Source organism: Botrytis cinerea, chromosome 7 (assembly GCF_000143535.2).
Source record: "Botrytis cinerea B05.10 chromosome 7, complete sequence".
Lineage (NCBI taxonomy): Eukaryota > Fungi > Ascomycota > Leotiomycetes > Helotiales > Sclerotiniaceae > Botrytis > Botrytis cinerea.
This window is the reverse complement of record NC_037316.1, coordinates 575,703-591,559: the sequence shown is the minus strand read 5'-3', so window position 1 is coordinate 591,559 and position 15,857 is coordinate 575,703. Positions and strand designations below refer to the sequence as shown.

At 43.9% G+C, this 15,857-nt stretch overlaps 4 protein-coding genes across 5 annotated transcripts; 2 read left to right on the top strand and 2 right to left on the bottom strand.

Annotated features, from left to right (window-relative positions):
- Positions 1 to 35: 35 nt before the first annotated feature.
- On the bottom strand, positions 36 to 1,113 carry BCIN_07g01590 (hypothetical protein). Its single transcript, XM_001551402.2, has one exon. It carries the CDS (start codon positions 793 to 795, stop codon positions 97 to 99), a length of 699 nt encoding a protein of 232 aa, XP_001551452.1. The 5' UTR covers positions 796 to 1,113; the 3' UTR covers positions 36 to 96.
- A 449-nt stretch (positions 1,114 to 1,562) lies between these two features.
- Bcnog1 lies at positions 1,563 to 4,156 on the top strand. The gene is made up of 3 exons (XM_024693876.1): positions 1,563 to 1,774; positions 1,829 to 3,615; positions 3,722 to 4,156. Exons 1-3 carry the CDS (start codon positions 1,645 to 1,647, stop codon positions 3,761 to 3,763), a joined length of 1,959 nt encoding a protein of 652 aa, XP_024549665.1. The 5' UTR covers positions 1,563 to 1,644; the 3' UTR covers positions 3,764 to 4,156.
- Positions 4,157 to 9,094: 4,938 nt separating this feature from the next.
- Positions 9,095 to 11,627, top strand: BCIN_07g01570 (hypothetical protein). The gene is made up of 10 exons (XM_024693875.1): positions 9,095 to 9,367; positions 9,442 to 9,562; positions 9,622 to 9,783; positions 9,937 to 10,019; positions 10,070 to 10,251; positions 10,311 to 10,459; positions 10,617 to 10,626; positions 10,678 to 10,771; positions 10,819 to 10,888; positions 10,946 to 11,627. Exons 1-10 carry the CDS (start codon positions 9,360 to 9,362, stop codon positions 10,997 to 10,999), a joined length of 933 nt encoding a protein of 310 aa, XP_024549664.1. The 5' UTR covers positions 9,095 to 9,359; the 3' UTR covers positions 11,000 to 11,627.
- A 1,430-nt stretch (positions 11,628 to 13,057) lies between these two features.
- BCIN_07g01560 (hypothetical protein) lies at positions 13,058 to 15,800 on the bottom strand. Of its 2 annotated transcripts, XM_024693873.1 has the most exons (7): positions 15,466 to 15,800; positions 15,391 to 15,408; positions 15,282 to 15,335; positions 15,136 to 15,223; positions 14,055 to 15,086; positions 13,574 to 14,004; positions 13,058 to 13,525 (listed from the first exon to the last, which is right to left on the bottom strand). In XM_024693873.1, exons 1-7 carry the CDS (start codon positions 15,573 to 15,575, stop codon positions 13,243 to 13,245), a joined length of 2,016 nt encoding a protein of 671 aa, XP_024549662.1. In that variant the 5' UTR covers positions 15,576 to 15,800; the 3' UTR covers positions 13,058 to 13,242. The 2 variants fall into 2 exon arrangements, with proteins under 2 accessions (XP_024549662.1, XP_024549663.1); XM_024693874.1 differs by lacking the exons at positions 15,391 to 15,408; positions 15,466 to 15,800 and having other exon boundaries at positions 15,282 to 15,336.
- Between the last annotated feature and the right edge of the window lie 57 nt (positions 15,801 to 15,857).

Genomic DNA, 15,857 nt, shown 5'->3' with positions numbered 1-15,857 from the left:
TGGAAAGGGGATCACACAGGAGTTTCAAACATTAGTGAAATGCTGGTATATTTGTTCGTACGGGTATCATGGTTTATGGACAGGGTATCGGATCTATTAATCGCTGGCCTTGTACTTAGCCCTGTATTCTTCCATATTCTTGACATTTTCCTCTGATGCGATGCCACTGAGACCTCCAATGATATCATCCAATGTCAAGATAGACAAAACCGGAATACCGTATTCTTTTCTGATCTCGCCAATCGCACTTGGCATTGGTGCGCTATCATCACCAGTTGGCGAAGGCAATTTTTCCATGCGATCCAATGCTACCAAAATACCAGCTACAATACCACCCTCCTTGCGAATCTTATCAATAGCCTCCCTCTTTGCAGTTCCAGCAGTCACAACATCATCCACAATCAAAACTCTCTTTCCCTTCAAAGGAGCTCCTACGATATTTCCTCCCTCTCCGTGATCCTTTGCTTCCTTTCTGTCGAAAGAATAACACATGGTATTGTATTTTGAGTCCAAATCGGCCAACTTGTCCACGGTAGCTGTCGCAAGTGGAATACCCTTGTATGCAGGTCCAAACACAATATCGAAGTCCAGAATGTTTGCTTCTTGTGCCTCGATAATAGCCTTCGCATAAGCAGTAGAAATGGCACGGAGGAGATCTGCGCGGTAGAAATCGCCGGCGTTGAAAAAGTAAGGAGAGATTCGTTTCGATTTCAATTCGAAGCTGCCGAACTTGAGGACCCCGCCATCGATTGCGGCTTTGAGAAATTCGGCTTTGTATGGAGAGAGGGTGGACATGATGGCTATGTGTGTAGAGGTGTGAAATGGGAATGAGTGAGGTTCGAGGTTTCTTGTGTGAGTGGAACTCGAGTATTTCTTGTGTGTCTTGGAATTCGAACTATCGCAATGTCTATGTCATGGAGGGGAAATAATTTTTTCATTTCATCTCCCCTCATCGGATGCACCTAAAAGATTATGGTGGGGAATTAGCGACCCTGAGAAAAATGGATAAGCAAATAACATCACAGTTAACTATAGCCAAGCACACATCAGTATTGATTCGTTCTTTTCGTTACAGTTACAGTTGAAATCGACTGTTCATATACAATGGACGCCAGGTACACAAAGATTCAAGATATCAACAAGAATGTCCATGGGATTGAATGTTGAGAATTAACCCGTGAGAGCGTCCTCTCTTCAAAACCGTACAACCAGGTGTACCTAAGGATAGATCAACGCCGCAAAGATCTTCTGAGACACACCACATGGAAACGGTGTAAGGCTGCTTTCTTTTGCGAGATACTTCACCATCGACCAACTGAAATTGGTTGTACGCAGAAAAGCACAAGGGACGTTAAGCTGTGCATATTCTTGATCATGTCTTTGCCAATCAGTTTTGTCTGAATGGAGTGCAACGACTACCTGGGTAAGGCATTTTGATATGATTGGGGCGACTGGTGTGGACCTGATAAAACCACGCCAACATATTCTAAATACCGGTTAGCGATAAGATACACTAGCGCGGTCAGTTTCTGAGGCACTAAGCAAAAAAAAATTATCCAAATTCTTATCGAGAGAACTTCAAGCCGAGTTCTCGATATCCCCATCACCACCTCCATTACACTTCATTGATACCATTTGCCCATCATGAAGACCACATGGAAGGATATTCAACCGGTTCCAACCTCCCAAGAGTTTCTCGATATTGTGTTGAGCAGAACACAACGTCGATTACCTACACAAATTCGTTCTGGTTTTGCCATTACCAGAATCAGAGGTACAGAAATCATCTGCCTCCATCGCAACGATTCTTTCAACTAATTCATGTTAGGTTTCTATACTAGAAAGGTCAAGTTCACAGCTGAGACTTTCTCCGAGAAGCTCTCTCTCATTTTGGACGGATTCCCACGACTACAAGATATCCATCCATTCCACAAAGATCTCCTCAACACCCTCTACGATGCCGACCATTTCCGTATCGCTCTAGGACAATTGTCAACTGCCAAACATCTCATTGAAATTGTTTCTCGCGATTACGTTCGACTTCTCAAATATGGTCAATCTCTGTTTCAATGTAAACAACTTAAGCGTGCTGCATTGGGACGAATGGCCACTATCTGCAGAAGACTCAAAGACCCTCTTTTGTATCTCGATCAAGTGCGTCAGCATCTCGGTCGTCTTCCATCCATCGACCCAAATACCAGAACACTTTTGATCTGCGGTTATCCCAACGTTGGAAAGTCCAGTTTCTTGAAGAGTGTTACTAGAGCGGATGTGGATGTTCAACCATATGCCTTCACTACTAAAAGTTTGTTCGTCGGACATTTCGATTATAAATACCTCAGATTTCAAGCAATTGATACCCCCGGTATATTGGATCATCCTTTGGAAGAGATGAACACCATTGAAATGCAATCTATCACTGCCATTGCGCATTTGAGGTCTGCCATTCTTTACTTTATGGATTTGTCTGAACAGTGCGGTTACACCGTTCAAGCACAAATGCAACTTTTCCAAAGTATCAAACCTCTCTTCGCTAACAAACTCGTTTTCATCGTCATTAACAAGATTGATGTCACACGCCCCGAAGACTTGGATCCTGAGACTCAGGCTCAACTCCAGGCACTCCTCAAGCCTGGTGACGTTGAGTTATTGCAACTCTCGTGTACAACCGCCGAGGGAGTTCAAGAAGTTAAGAATGCTGCATGTGAGCGTTTGATCGCTGATCGTGTTGCTCAGAAGCTCAAGGCTGGTACAAACAGCAGTGGTGCTGTTGGTGGAAGATTGGGCGATGTCCTCGCGAGAATTCACGTTGCCAGGCCTATGGATGGTGTTGTCCGTGAGGCCTTCATTCCAGAGGCTGCCTTGGCCAAGAAGAAGTACGACAAAAGTGATCCAGAGCGCATCAGGCTTGCTCGTGATATTGAGGAAGAAAATGGTGGAGCTGGTGTTTACAACGTAGACTTGAAGGATAAATATATGCTCGAGAACGACGAATGGAAGCACGACAAAATTCCCGAAATCTTCGACGGAAAGAACGTTTACGATTTCGTGGACCCAGATATCGAGGCCAAGTTGGCCGCTTTGGAAGAGGAAGAAGAGAAGCTCGAGGCAGAAGGATATTACGATTCTGACGACGATCTCGAGGATGCCGAGGATGCTGAGATCCGCATGAAGGCTAACCTTATTCGCGAGAAGCGTGAACTCATCAAGAATGAAGCCAAGATGAAGAAATCTCTCAAGAACCGTGCTCTCATTCCCCGCTCTGCCACTCGCAAGAAGCTTTCCGAGATGGAAGACCACCTCGACTCTCTCGGTCACGATACCACATCTATTGTTGCCCGCGCACGCTCTCAATCTAGAGGCCGTAGCCAAGTACGCAGCCGCGCACAAACTGAAGATGCTATGGATGTCGATGATCCTGATTATGAAGCTAAGATGCGTGCTAAGAGCAGAGCGAGAAGCCAGGCCAATAGAAGAGATGATGGTGTCGCTGGAAATGAAGAATCTAGGACAAAGGCTGAGCGTGCTCAGAAACTCGGCCAGAGAAAGATGAATCGCATGGCCAGACAAGGTGAAGCCGATAGGCATGTTGCTGGTGTCAGACCAAAGCATTTGGTATGTTACTCCCCTCAATACCCTATTCACATATTATTCTTCACCGTATTTCAAAACGGTCTCTTAAGCTTAATATCAAACACCTTGCTAACACATGTGCAATTAGTTCTCCGGCAAACGCAGTATCGGCAAAACAAACAGTCGTTAAAATACCCACTGACATTCAAGGCACAATTCTATTTCAAGCTTACTATAATGGAATTATGCATGGCGTTTTGGAGATTTTGGGGAGGGTTCTCTTTAGTCATTCACGACATAATGTACTCAGATGCAGTATCTGTCAGGTGTTACGTACTAAAAGTAAAATGGGGGGATGATACATAGAGATGAATACGAAACATTCTTACAAGATGAGCAATATAGACCTATAGCTTCATGAATTCCTCAGTGCCAATGTACAATTGAGGAGGGACCTCTTCTAGCATTGAGTCGATGGTGTCAATAAATATCAACATTGCTATATTACTCCGTAGAATTCTTTAGCTTTGGATTTTGTTACTGCCGAATTTTTAATACCATTTCACTTTTTGTATCTGCTCCATAGATGTTTAACCAATACTCAACTTAGGACGTATAATGATCTATCGTACTTGAGATGTGAGGAGAAGTAGAGTGATTCGAATCAATTTTTAACTAACAGGTACGAGATCACTGAAATTTGTATAGAATCGCTTATGAATGGGTATGATGAGTATGAACCGACAAGTTTAAAAGGACCTATCAATCTATCTATCTATCTACCTACTCACTATGAACTCGCAATACATACATACATACATACATCAACACTACTCACTCTCTAGATACTAAACAGGGATCTAAATGTGCAATAAATAAATAAATAAGAAAGCTCGATATGGATGACGAAGAAAATGTAGAGAAATAGAAAGAGCTTATATTTTACTTTGTGATATGATATAATATAATACTATACTATACAATGCAATCCCATCCCATCCCATCCCATCTCCAGCACACCTCAGCACAACCCATCACATTCTCCTCCCTAAACATCGCCTAGAACTTTCGATAGATAGACATAACAGAACAGAACAGAACGGAACTTCCCCCCCTCCCCCCCCCCACTCACTCGCACACTCACATACTCATTTACTCACTCACTCACTCACTCTCGGAGCGACGGAGCCAGACTATCGGATATTTCCTCATCTTTTCCTGCTCCGCCCTGCTCCGCCCTGCCCTGCCTGCGACATTTCTTCAAAAGCCGATTATACCGCGAATAAAGATCCACATCCCACATTCCATCCCAGCTTTCCCTTTCCCTTTCCCTTTTCTCCTCGCACCCCCCTTTCTAGAATCTAAAATGAACCCCTACATTACAAAACATACCCATCACCGATTACTCATCACACATCGCTTATCCTCTATCCCAAATCTTCATGATCATGCCATGCCATGCCATGCCATGCCATGCCATGCCAAGATTCAGACTCGGACACAGAACTGTGATTTCAACGCCCATTTCAATCCTCATTTCAATCCTCATTCCCATTCAATAGTGGAGCGAAGCAATCTTGGCGCGAAAGTTCCGAGGCTCGGTATCTCCTTGTTTCGATGATTCAGATGCTTGAAGAATGCGTATCATATGGGGGTGTTGTAACTACCTAACTACTATATATACCCGGGTATTTGTGCTGTAGATATTTTGACCTGCGCAAAAATATGTTTGAAGATATATTTGGTCCACCTTTTGAAAGAGTTTTGGTTTTGGCGAGCTGGGCGCATCTTCCCCCTCTCCCCCCCCTCCCCCCCCCGCTTTTCCGTCCAGCTGGAGCGAGGATGAATATATATGTTTTTATTTGTAGAAAGGCGAAATCCGATTTGGATTCTTTAGATATTACTCATCTCTGGAGTTTTGTGGTGATTGTGATTGACTGTAGATTTATCAACATATACACCAAAGGGATATTGTGGATACAACTCACCCGAAACAAAAGAAAGTAAAACAAACCATCTCCTCCCCCCTTCCGAAACCTCAAACACAACCCCTCCCCTCCCGACCCATAACCACGGTTCGACGCGTCCCACCCCACCTCCTCGCACACCGGCACTGCCAGAAATATACCATGTCGCTCCGAAGTTATACAGATGCACATACCACACGATGGCAGAGCACAAAAACCCAGAGAACGAACCCAGTTTCTTAGCGGCCGAGCTGCATACTTTCTGGCCATTGCTATCGGTTGCGCGGCCCGGAGCGTCTCAGGGGCCGAGAGATGGGTTCGGTCTCGCCTTCATCGTGTATGTATATATATGTATCCACTTCGCAATGTACGAAGTATTGATTTGAATTATACATATCTTGAGATCTGGCATCAACAACTCTCGAACAATGAATTTAAACCGTTTTACAAGGTCTTGTCAGAGGGAGATATGTATCTATGTATGTGTGTCCGATCTCCCACGCCCGATGTGATATTCGCATCATCTCGATCCATTTTTAGTGAGCTGACAAGGTCGCTGGCCATCTAGATCGAGGCCAAGCTAATAAAAACCAGCATGCTCACGTCGTTGATTATATATTTCCGAACGTGAAGTCGCTTCGTCGTTGACCCTAGTTAGTCAATTGGAGACAGTAACATGGTACATATTAAACTTACGGCCGAGGTTAAAATGTGCTTGTCAAATGTCCCAGCCTACTGGAGGCGATTCTTCAACTCATCCGAATATCGAGACTGATCGCCAATGACGTGGACGTGCCGAGTCCAGTAGTGTGGTAACGAGTGATATTAGGACACGCTTCCAAAAAGCATTTGTATAGGTTGTGCATCTTGCATAAAGCTTTGTGGTGCAAGAGATAGACAACTTTGCTGTCTGTACAAAGTGAACATGTGCCACTGAACAGCGTGGTATGGTATTAGCAAGGAACACTATGGAGCCCAGTAATAAGTTTCATGTCTACCCCGTACATAGGCAATCTGCATTACCTTTTCGTCGAGGCTAGGCTGAGCATTGATGCACGTAAAGGGAACTCAAATCTTGGATACCCATTTGCCGTCGTATTTATCAGACGTTGTCATGGATATCGAAGAAAGTTATACTTTGAGACAAAGGCAACTAACTCCGAGCATCCGAACACGAAAGCCAATTCGTTTGCGCTTCTTACTTCTGATGATATGGTGAAGCTGGTGGTCTCGCTTGGAGAGGAAAGCGAGGCAGCCAGATTTGATGACAGAGGAAGGATCGATTCTGAGCAGGAGAATTATGTTGCTATCCCTGAGGGATAAAGATGCTCATATTTTACAACCTACTGCAAGCGAATTGTCTCGTGAGCCTGCTAATATTTGTGGTGATGATAAAGTCCAATGAACCACATACTTCATAACACATGAAGCGGACTCTGCTAGTTAAAATCTCCCCCTCTGAGCTGCAATTTATGAACGTTTTCAGCAAAGCCTATTCTTCAATTTCATTAATACCGCATCGCTAATTATTAATCGTGCCTATAAAGAGTGATGATCTCCACAGAAGGGTGCTCGTCCTCATGTACTTACATAAATCATATGGCACTTTCCACAGGTTTGTTGACAATTTTGCGACATTCTTCATTATGTTATATCTCTGGGTAAAAGAAAATATGCTAAAGTTTGCTGTAGCCCGTTTACTCAAGCAAAATTATTTTATGTTAGTCATGATCCACACCCCCATACATCTCCGAAGCAATGGGTCTCGGATACTTTGTCCAGGAACGGCAGCTAAGTATGCTTGGGATGTCACAGATGTCGAACTTAAGATTAAATCCCGAAAACCTTAAGGCGTGTAACCCCTCGCTCCAAAGTTTTTCCATATTGGAAGTGCTTAGCTGACGCTTAGCTGTAACAGTGGCTCTATCGGATCAAACTTCATGCATGCCCAGGCGCATGTCCAACTCCGCTGCTGCTAGGAAGTCCCACTATAGTGATAAATAAATCTAAGGAATTAGAAGGCTAGGTAAACTCTTCATTGTGTTTTTGCTTTTTCGCTGCCACGGGCTGTGCTTCACCCCTGAGCATTAAAAAGCTGTATATCTTGGTATCTTTGTCTAAAGGTCGCTCGCTGGTGCGTACAGTGACTATATACACTATCGTGTGATCCAGCGTGTATTATACACCAGGGCACATATCGTCGTCGTATACTATGGTGGGGGTAAAGCAGGTGAGGGTAATCTGTACGTTCAGGTGGGTCCGATTTTGACGATTAAATTATTTCATACATTCCACGGGTAATGTCGAATTCTTGCTATCGATAGACCATATGATCCCAAGTCTGGTAATCCCTTAGGTCAAAAGTTTCAAAATGTGTTGTTTCCATTCACTGCAATTCAGCAAGCTTATAATTCATCTCTCTAACGTAGGGTTTGTAAAGTATGGATATGAATTGTTCTCCTTTGTTATGCACTGCAACTTTAACATTGGTTGCTATCATCGAGAAGGTTTGTTCCAATGACCCGGTTCGATTGCCTGGCTCCACTAAGCAGGCCTAACATAAAGTGTAAGTCGGCTGCCCACCAAGGGTGAACGATTAGCTGAAGATCTGTGCTGTTTAAGAAGCGGCGTCCCGGGCCTGTACAGATTTTGCTCCTTGGTATTAGCAGCGAAATATCCATCAATGCATGCAACAGGCTTCGACATGCATTCAGCAAAACACATCATATATGTACTGGATTGACTGTAGGCCATAACCTTAGGCGAAATAACTAGGGCCCGTTGCTGCAAATAACAATCAGTTGCAGGATGTGGTCACCCAATATATAATCCTTGTCTCTTGTCATACACTCACCATGTATTCACGTAATCTGGATACAGAAGCCGCAACAGTCATCTTATCCATGAGATCTGTGCCTTGGCTCTTATATAGAAACATAACTTTTGCTCATGACCGGAAGATACCAGGGGAGGCATGGAGCGCCAGTTGCGGTGTATTGTAGCATGGCTACTTCTCTCGTTGTGGTAGAACTACTCAGTAGCATGTATCAACAGCCGAATATCATTTAACACTATAACTATTAGCCAGTAAGTGGAACCCAAAGCATGCTGCGGTGCCTCCAAATATAGCCTGCTAGTCGATACAAATTTGAAGACCTCCTTGCCCCGCTTCAATTTGACTAGTTAGTCCGGAGGTATCGCAGAGCACCCGCTGGCTTTTCATATTTTAGTTCCTGTTGACGTGGGAGAAAGGAGTTTTACTAGTGCTCAGACCTTGCAGAACAACCTTGCAGAGTGAATAGACTAACTGACGACCTTCTTGTTGAAGTCCCATTAATTGAAACGACACAGTTTGATTGGCTCACAATTTTTTCTGTTTGGCTCTTTAATCAATCTGATAGAGGCTTAAGACTGGAATAGCCTCCTATACTTATTGTCTATTGAACTAACTGCGGTTTTCTGTTTTTGTATGACGTACACCATGGGTTTACCACATTTGTGGAGGAACAGATAGATGCCGCATGGAATGTACGGACATGGAAGCAACCGCTTATGGCCGCACCACACAGACTATGAAAGGTTCAGCGAATAGCAAATTAGAATACATGGATGGTTGCACAGTAAGAATATTCAGTTTCATCTAGTATATGGAGAGAGTGAATTGTATGGGTCGCCAATTTGCGTGAAAAACTAAACTGAACATTGAACCTCGACAACATATGCTATACAATCTTTGACCCCGCACCAGCTGCCTCAAATTAGATTTGTAAAAGCAACAATAGCACGAAGTTTAGTCAAAACACCTTATAAAGAACTAACATGGCGAGGTAGGTTCTCTGTGCCGTACAATTAAAGCACCTCGAAAACGAATAACTTGCTAAAATGCCAACTTTCTACCTAGCCATCCCGAATCTCAGACAGTCGAAGTGGATAACACTTATTTCGAGACTGTGACATACCACAATCGACACTTCCAACAGTATGCCATAACGAACTTGTCTTACTTCCAGCCTATCGATGAGGTAATAAGACCAACAGGCACAGAACAGTCTGGAAAATTTCAACTAAAACACCCACGCAGGACGAACTAGAAAGATTGCGTGTTTGGCATGCAATCCTAAACAGAGTTTTCGACAATCGTCTTTTGTTTCCGACTTTGGGCAGACCTAGAAGAATTCTGGACTGTGGCTATGGAACAGCCAGCTGGGCCGTCGACGTTGCTACACAGAACCCAGGATGCGAGGTTCTCTTCCTTTTCCTTGCTTTCTAGTGAGATACAAAGTGGCATGATTCTCAAACGTGTATAATGCAGAACTCGGCCAGTACCAGGCAGATGGCTGAGCACCATCAGAAGTATTGGAATCGCCCAGACGGTCGAGTGCTAATATTCATGCAGGTTATAGCGATTGATATCTATCCGTTCCAGCCAGAAACTGTACCTGAAAACTTGTATTTGCAAGTGGACGATCTCAACAACCGGTTTGTACTCAAAAGGCAAAAGGTTGAACAGGTCTAATAACACCTACTAGATTCACTTTTCAAGCCCACAACTTCGACCTTGTCCACAGTCGATTAATGTCGGGCGCTATACATGTGAATAGATGGGCTGGGTACCTTCGTGATATGCTTCGTGTGCTTCGACCTGGAGGATGGTGCCAATTGGTAGAGCTGCATCATAACGCTCAATCAGACAATGGAAGTCTAACAGAGGGTAAGTTCTCTAGACAGGTACTATGTGAAGATGTCGTATCTGATCGGACAAAACAATAGCCCATGCTCTTAGACAATGGAGCACTAGGTACAATGAGAGCCTGAACGGCGTAAAAGATCTTCGTGTCGCACCCCGACTTCCAGAAATGATGAGAGCTGCAGGGTTTGTCGACATTGAACATAGGATGATTCCCCTCCACACTTGTGGTGTAAGTTCTCAACTTCATCTCCATTCGAATAATCAAACAACATGAGGCAATTCCCAAAATAACACTCTCTCAATATTCTATTCGAGAAGAAATACTTCATTACCCCTTGAAGGCGATGTACGGTAATGCCTAAATGCTAACCCTCAGAACTTTACAGTGGTCAAGCGGTCAGTAAGCAATGATGGAGCGGGGAAGCACACTAATAGCAGGTGCGATAGATGCCAGAGACTACGATATTGGTACTGCCAACAGAGAAAATGTCCAGCAATTCTTGGGTTCCATTGCGATTTATCCATTCGCGGAAAGACTAGAGTGATTGTCTCTGCTTCCCCTTCAGAATCAGATCTAACCAATGGCAGGATGCCGATCCAAGATGTTCAACTTCTTGTAGCGCAGGCTCGAGTAGAGGCCGATGACCCATTATTGAAGGTGATTATTGAATCCAGATAACGTAAAAGATAAATGTTGTTAATCTCCCATTCGCAGGCGTACTTCCCTTTGTATGTATGCATCGGAAGGAAACCTCGCTCGCGTCGATAGCTCGCAGGCGTTGATGTGTAACTTACAGGCACGTTTGAGCACTTGTATAGTCTGAAAGGCCCAGGAACTAGATAGCCCAAACTAGAATGTTAGCAGGGGAAGAGGAAGAAGATTTGATTGCATTCAAGACGCTCGAAAACGGGATTGCAGAGAAATCGATGATGTTCAGACATGGGAGGATATTTAGGCACAATGAAGATTGGACGTACCTAATGAGAACATACATCGGCCGATCAAGTGGCAGGCTTCATACTGGAAAGGAACAGAGAATTGTTGGATCTTTGTGTTTGTGAAGTGAGGTTCTTTGGTGTTTTGTGAGGGCTTTAGTGTTTTCTTATCGTGCCGCGACTTGCTTGTTCTTTCCACAATGAGAAGAAAGAAGTAAGCAGTTCAACTACCTCCTACATTTTCGTCGGCCATCCTTCTCATGAGCTATTTCCAATAACGAAACTCAAAATTTATCTTCAAAATTTGTCTCATGTAAAGTCATGCTATCCTGGGCCAGATTGTAGAATATATGTAGTGAAGATGTAACCAAGAAGCTCAGCGTAAGTAGTGAGTTCCCTGTCAACCCAGCCTTTCTATCCAGTATGATTGGATGAATTGTGTTAGAGATCGCTAGATGGCAAGTGCTTTTAGACGTACGGTCGGTTCGCAAAAGGGTTACAGAGCCCAAAGCGTATATAGCCTAGAATAATCGAAGGGATACCGCTGCAACGTAAACAGACATCGCAGAGCCGCTTTTTGCAAAGGGATTCTCAAGAGATCAGTAGTGAGTCTTGAGGTTTATATATGCATTTCCAGGAATTATTCGCTACCAACTCGTTGGGATTCTCCAAGCGGGTAGTAGTATGGAACCCTTGGTCGTCAGAGTAGCCGGTAAGAACCTAGAAGCAAGAGAATATTGCATGTTATACTGTGTGCAATTCCTCTCCAGACAGCAAACAACGCATGGATCCCAGTAGTCACATATCAAAATCAAATGCCATTTTTAAAATGTGCGAAGTAGGTACTGGGTATGTTCTATGACAGGAACCTCTCGCAAGCTTAGCCTGACTACTGAATTCTTTTGGGCCATCCACTAGGTCATATGTAGCTGGGAGATGCCATCCCCGCTTTAATATTTCGGCCCCTTCTTTTTACAAGATCCGGATTTCATCGTCTAGCTACACGGTTGTTTCCTGAATTCTGAGTGGCCCCTCCTTCTTGGGTGTGGATAATAGACATCATAATAACCTCAGAACCTTTGCGGTCCCGTCGTCACACAACACAGCCCGTTAGTTACACAGAGACGGTACAGCCGACGGCTATAACATCAATTAGACAGACAGCTTTTCGGCCCGCTGATCAGGTGTATCATAATGTGATACCGTGCTGCATTAATATACAGCATCCGAAATAACCCTTCAGAAATTCCCATTCTATTTAGCCTAAAGGAACGTATCATTGTTGCATTTGTTGTCTCGAGGGACGTCGGACAATCAATCGTCAACGAATTTACCAAAAGTTGTTATTCTTACCACAGTACTACTTGGGAACCCAGTAGGTGCTCTCATTGCACCGTAGACTTACTTTACTTTGTCTCATGGGAAAAGTGGGTCGGCGAATTGACGTTACACAAGCTTTAAACCAAGTCGGGGTTAACCGCAATCTTCCAGCAAAGCCAACACATGGTTCATCTGGTGAGATAAGCAAGCGGCCGATGGAGCTTTGATGTTGTGCATGGGAAGTGTTACCTGAGATTTGAGATTTGGGATGCCCCGAATACCTGGATTGAAGATTGAAAAGTTGTTCTAGGCCCTGGTAAATATGCGTACGACGTTTGTGCGTGCGGTGTACAGGATTAAGGAATTTGGTCTGCATCTGGATTTGCCAAAAAAGAATGTAGCTATAAGGCATTCAGTTGTTCTTTCATTCCGGCAAAGCAGTATTTTCTATCTCCCCGTGGCATTTCTTGGTCCCATGTCAATATGATTCGCCACATTCGCAAGCCAGCAAATGGCTGGCTATCACAACCCCAAATGGAGTACGTTACATTTCCAAATTTCACAGATAATTTGAGAAGAAAAGTCCTATATTTAATTTACGCTATGAATGTGTGTAAAACCGGAGAGACAAAAGAAAGAAAAGAAAAGGAAAAAGAAAAAGAACAAAAAAGACCTCGTATGTTTACACAATGCTTTAAACAAAACGCCTCAACCATATATCCGAGACGCTCCCGAAAGACCAAAGGGTATTATACATCAGGGGTTTTCCCGTGGAGGAGTCGATGGTTCCCCACTACCCCAAACATTCTCAAACGCCTCTCCATCAACTCCGTATTTAGGCTTTAATAGCACGTTCTCTTGTCGAGCTTCATTCCAATGGCGTGATTCCTCCGAGTTGTCCTGATCACTGCCATGATTCTGATCCCCATCAACTCCGAACTCTTCATCAAGACCTGGTTTGGGATCCACAGCCTCTACATCATCATCAGGCTCGAATCCTTCCCGAATGTCCTCACCTGTACCGTCTCCATATGTTCGCCTTTGTAAATTAGCCTTGAATTTTGATCTAACGAAAGAATGGACTTACACAAAACGACGGGGCTCAGTTTCATTCCATCCCGCGCTTCCTTCTTTGCGAGCCCGAACTCTTTCGGTTTCTTCTGCAGCAGTATCTTCGACGATGACATCAACTAATTGACTTCTGTCGGATTTGGCTGAACTGGAGGCAGACGAATGCTGTCGCAACATGCCTTTGAGCATTGGCGCTCTTCCTTCTTCACTCAGCGGTGAATTTTCTTTATTCTTGCCTTTAGAATCTCTGCTACGACTATTCCTTGAAGACTTTCTCTTGGTTCGCTTAGTGACATCCTCAACCGTTTCTCTAATGTTACTGGCTCTTCGAATACGGTTATCATCAGTAGGTTGAAGAAGATGACGATTTGCCGAAGTTGTCAGAAGATCAGGCTGCCCAGTGAGCCATCTTTCCCTAGACGGTTCATGAGCAGTGATCACATGATACTATAGATGATTGATTAGCTTGAAGCAAGCAGTAAGCCGAGTTTACTTACGTTCCAATCCCCGAATTCCAGTTGTCTAGCTCTCTCGTAAAGACCTTCTTCTTCAGGATCAAGACCTTGCTGTTCTACCCCACCATTTCCCCACCCCATGTAGTCAGAATCGCCATCACGGGGTTGTACGGGAGATTGACTTCCAGGAGATCCAGCGTTTTTCCCAAGCAACGGTGTTCTTGCGGTTGCTTCGCCTGGTTTGGGAATCCAATACTTTCCTTTCCCGCCACGCTCGTATCGCATACCTTCCATCATCCGAGCTACTCTTGACGATGACCCTTCATGCGCCAATACGTTGTCTCCTGAATCAAACAACCGGTATTCATATTTCTTCCCACTAAATGTCTCTTTCGTATCCTCGATGAGGTCACGAATGCCAAAAGCATCTCGAATAGCGTAGCGGACCGGCATTCTAGCTGCAGATATAGTGACATCTGCATAGTCATGCCATGAAAAGGCATACCAATGTCCGATGGCAAAAATAGGCATCTCGATACATATTAAGGCATCTTGTATTGCCGCGGCGAGGCTATCGGCTGTATAATCTTCCACGTTGTCTGGAATTGCTCCGAGAAAAACCAGAATCGAAAGAAGAAATCCTTGCCAGTATGAGGCAAATATAATAAGCTTGATGCACAAAAATTTCGGCACAGGTCGAAAAGGTTGTAAATCTTTGGACATGATAACCCAAAACATTCCGAGTGAATATAGACTTAGTGTGACACTAATGTTGTAAATAATACCACTCCACATATAACCGGAGGTCAAAGAAATGGTACCCTCAGAATAGACACCCGTAGCTTTCATAATTATAGCTGAAAGTCCAAGAAGAGGCTTCAACCAAGCATACTGTAGAATCCCACGCTTGATGGCCAAGAATGTATGAGGGTCGGATATATCGACCTTGGGAAAGACGTGGTTCAATGGCCAAAGATGATGAACCGGTTCTCGTCCATGCATCATAATAATCAATGCTCGTTCACCCCCGAGGAAGTTTATAAGGAGTTGAAAGAATGTGTAAATTGTGAAAGCCTGCCAATAATTAGTTTCGAGCCATGATATTCAAAGATGCCCGACCTACCTCATATACATCACGAATAGGATCGATAAACATCGCTGCATCTCTAGAAACTAGACTAGTCCATGACGAGATTGAGTATATCGGTACCCTAAGCATATTGGTCAGTATAGGAACTGTGAATACTGTTGAAGATTTCATCCACGTACATAAGTAGGATTCGAATGACATAGCGTTGCAAGAGAGGTTTTCGATAGTTTTTACTATGAATATTTAGGAATTGATTAAATTTTGTATCATGTAGCTTTTACAACGTACGTTTGCAACCAAACCGACCTGTTGAACAAGATGTTAGCTTCTAAAGTAAATGAACGAAGACGCTCTGAAACATACACGATCGATAGAATAGAGGCAAGCAATGCAGCAGAACCAGCTACTACTATTGTTGCATTTGTCAATTTCTCACCAGTACCACCGGATAGGTCACTGCTTCCTGCCATCATCTTGGAAGGTGTGAATAATTAATGAAGTTGGGATGCGCTCCTGGTCACGATAAGCTATAGGAGTAGATTGGAGCTTGGAAGTCTCAAATTGTGCGACTAACATGGTCTGCGAAACTCTCCTTCATACTGTTAAAAATGAATGATAAGTCTAGTGAATGATATGATCTCTGGAGAGTGTTCACACAGCGAGACAGGCAGGCAGTTGGTGGTCTTGATAGCTATGCCATGTTTTTGTTACAGAGCATAGAGGCGAAAGCGTGCGTAATTCTGCCCAAGGCGGTG

Excerpts from the sequence above, each read along its gene's own strand:
- BCIN_07g01590 (XM_001551402.2), bottom strand. The coding sequence starts at position 795 with ATGTCCACCCTCTCTCCATACAAAGCCGAATTTCTCAAAGCCGCAATC.
- Bcnog1 (XM_024693876.1), top strand. The coding sequence starts at position 1,645 with ATGAAGACCACATGGAAGGATATTCAACCGGTTCCAACCTCCCAAGAG. Across the intron at positions 1,775-1,828 it reads TGCCATTACCAGAATCAGAG|GTTTCTATACTAGAAAGGTC; the intron begins GTACAGAAATCA and ends AATTCATGTTAG. Across the intron at positions 3,616-3,721 it reads GTGTCAGACCAAAGCATTTG|TTCTCCGGCAAACGCAGTAT; the intron begins GTATGTTACTCC and ends ATGTGCAATTAG.
- BCIN_07g01570 (XM_024693875.1), top strand. Across the intron at positions 10,020-10,069 it reads GTGGACGATCTCAACAACCG|ATTCACTTTTCAAGCCCACA; the intron begins GTTTGTACTCAA and ends AACACCTACTAG. Across the intron at positions 10,772-10,818 it reads CCATTCGCGGAAAGACTAGA|GATGCCGATCCAAGATGTTC; the intron begins GTGATTGTCTCT and ends AACCAATGGCAG.
- BCIN_07g01560 (XM_024693873.1), bottom strand. The coding sequence starts at position 15,575 with ATGATGGCAGGAAGCAGTGACCTATCCGGTGGTACTGGTGAGAAATTG. Across the intron at positions 15,087-15,135 it reads CTATTCGTGATGTATATGAG|GCTTTCACAATTTACACATT; the intron begins GTAGGTCGGGCA and ends AATTATTGGCAG. Across the intron at positions 13,526-13,573 it reads ACTGAGCCCCGTCGTTTTGT|GCGAACATATGGAGACGGTA; the intron begins GTAAGTCCATTC and ends TAATTTACAAAG.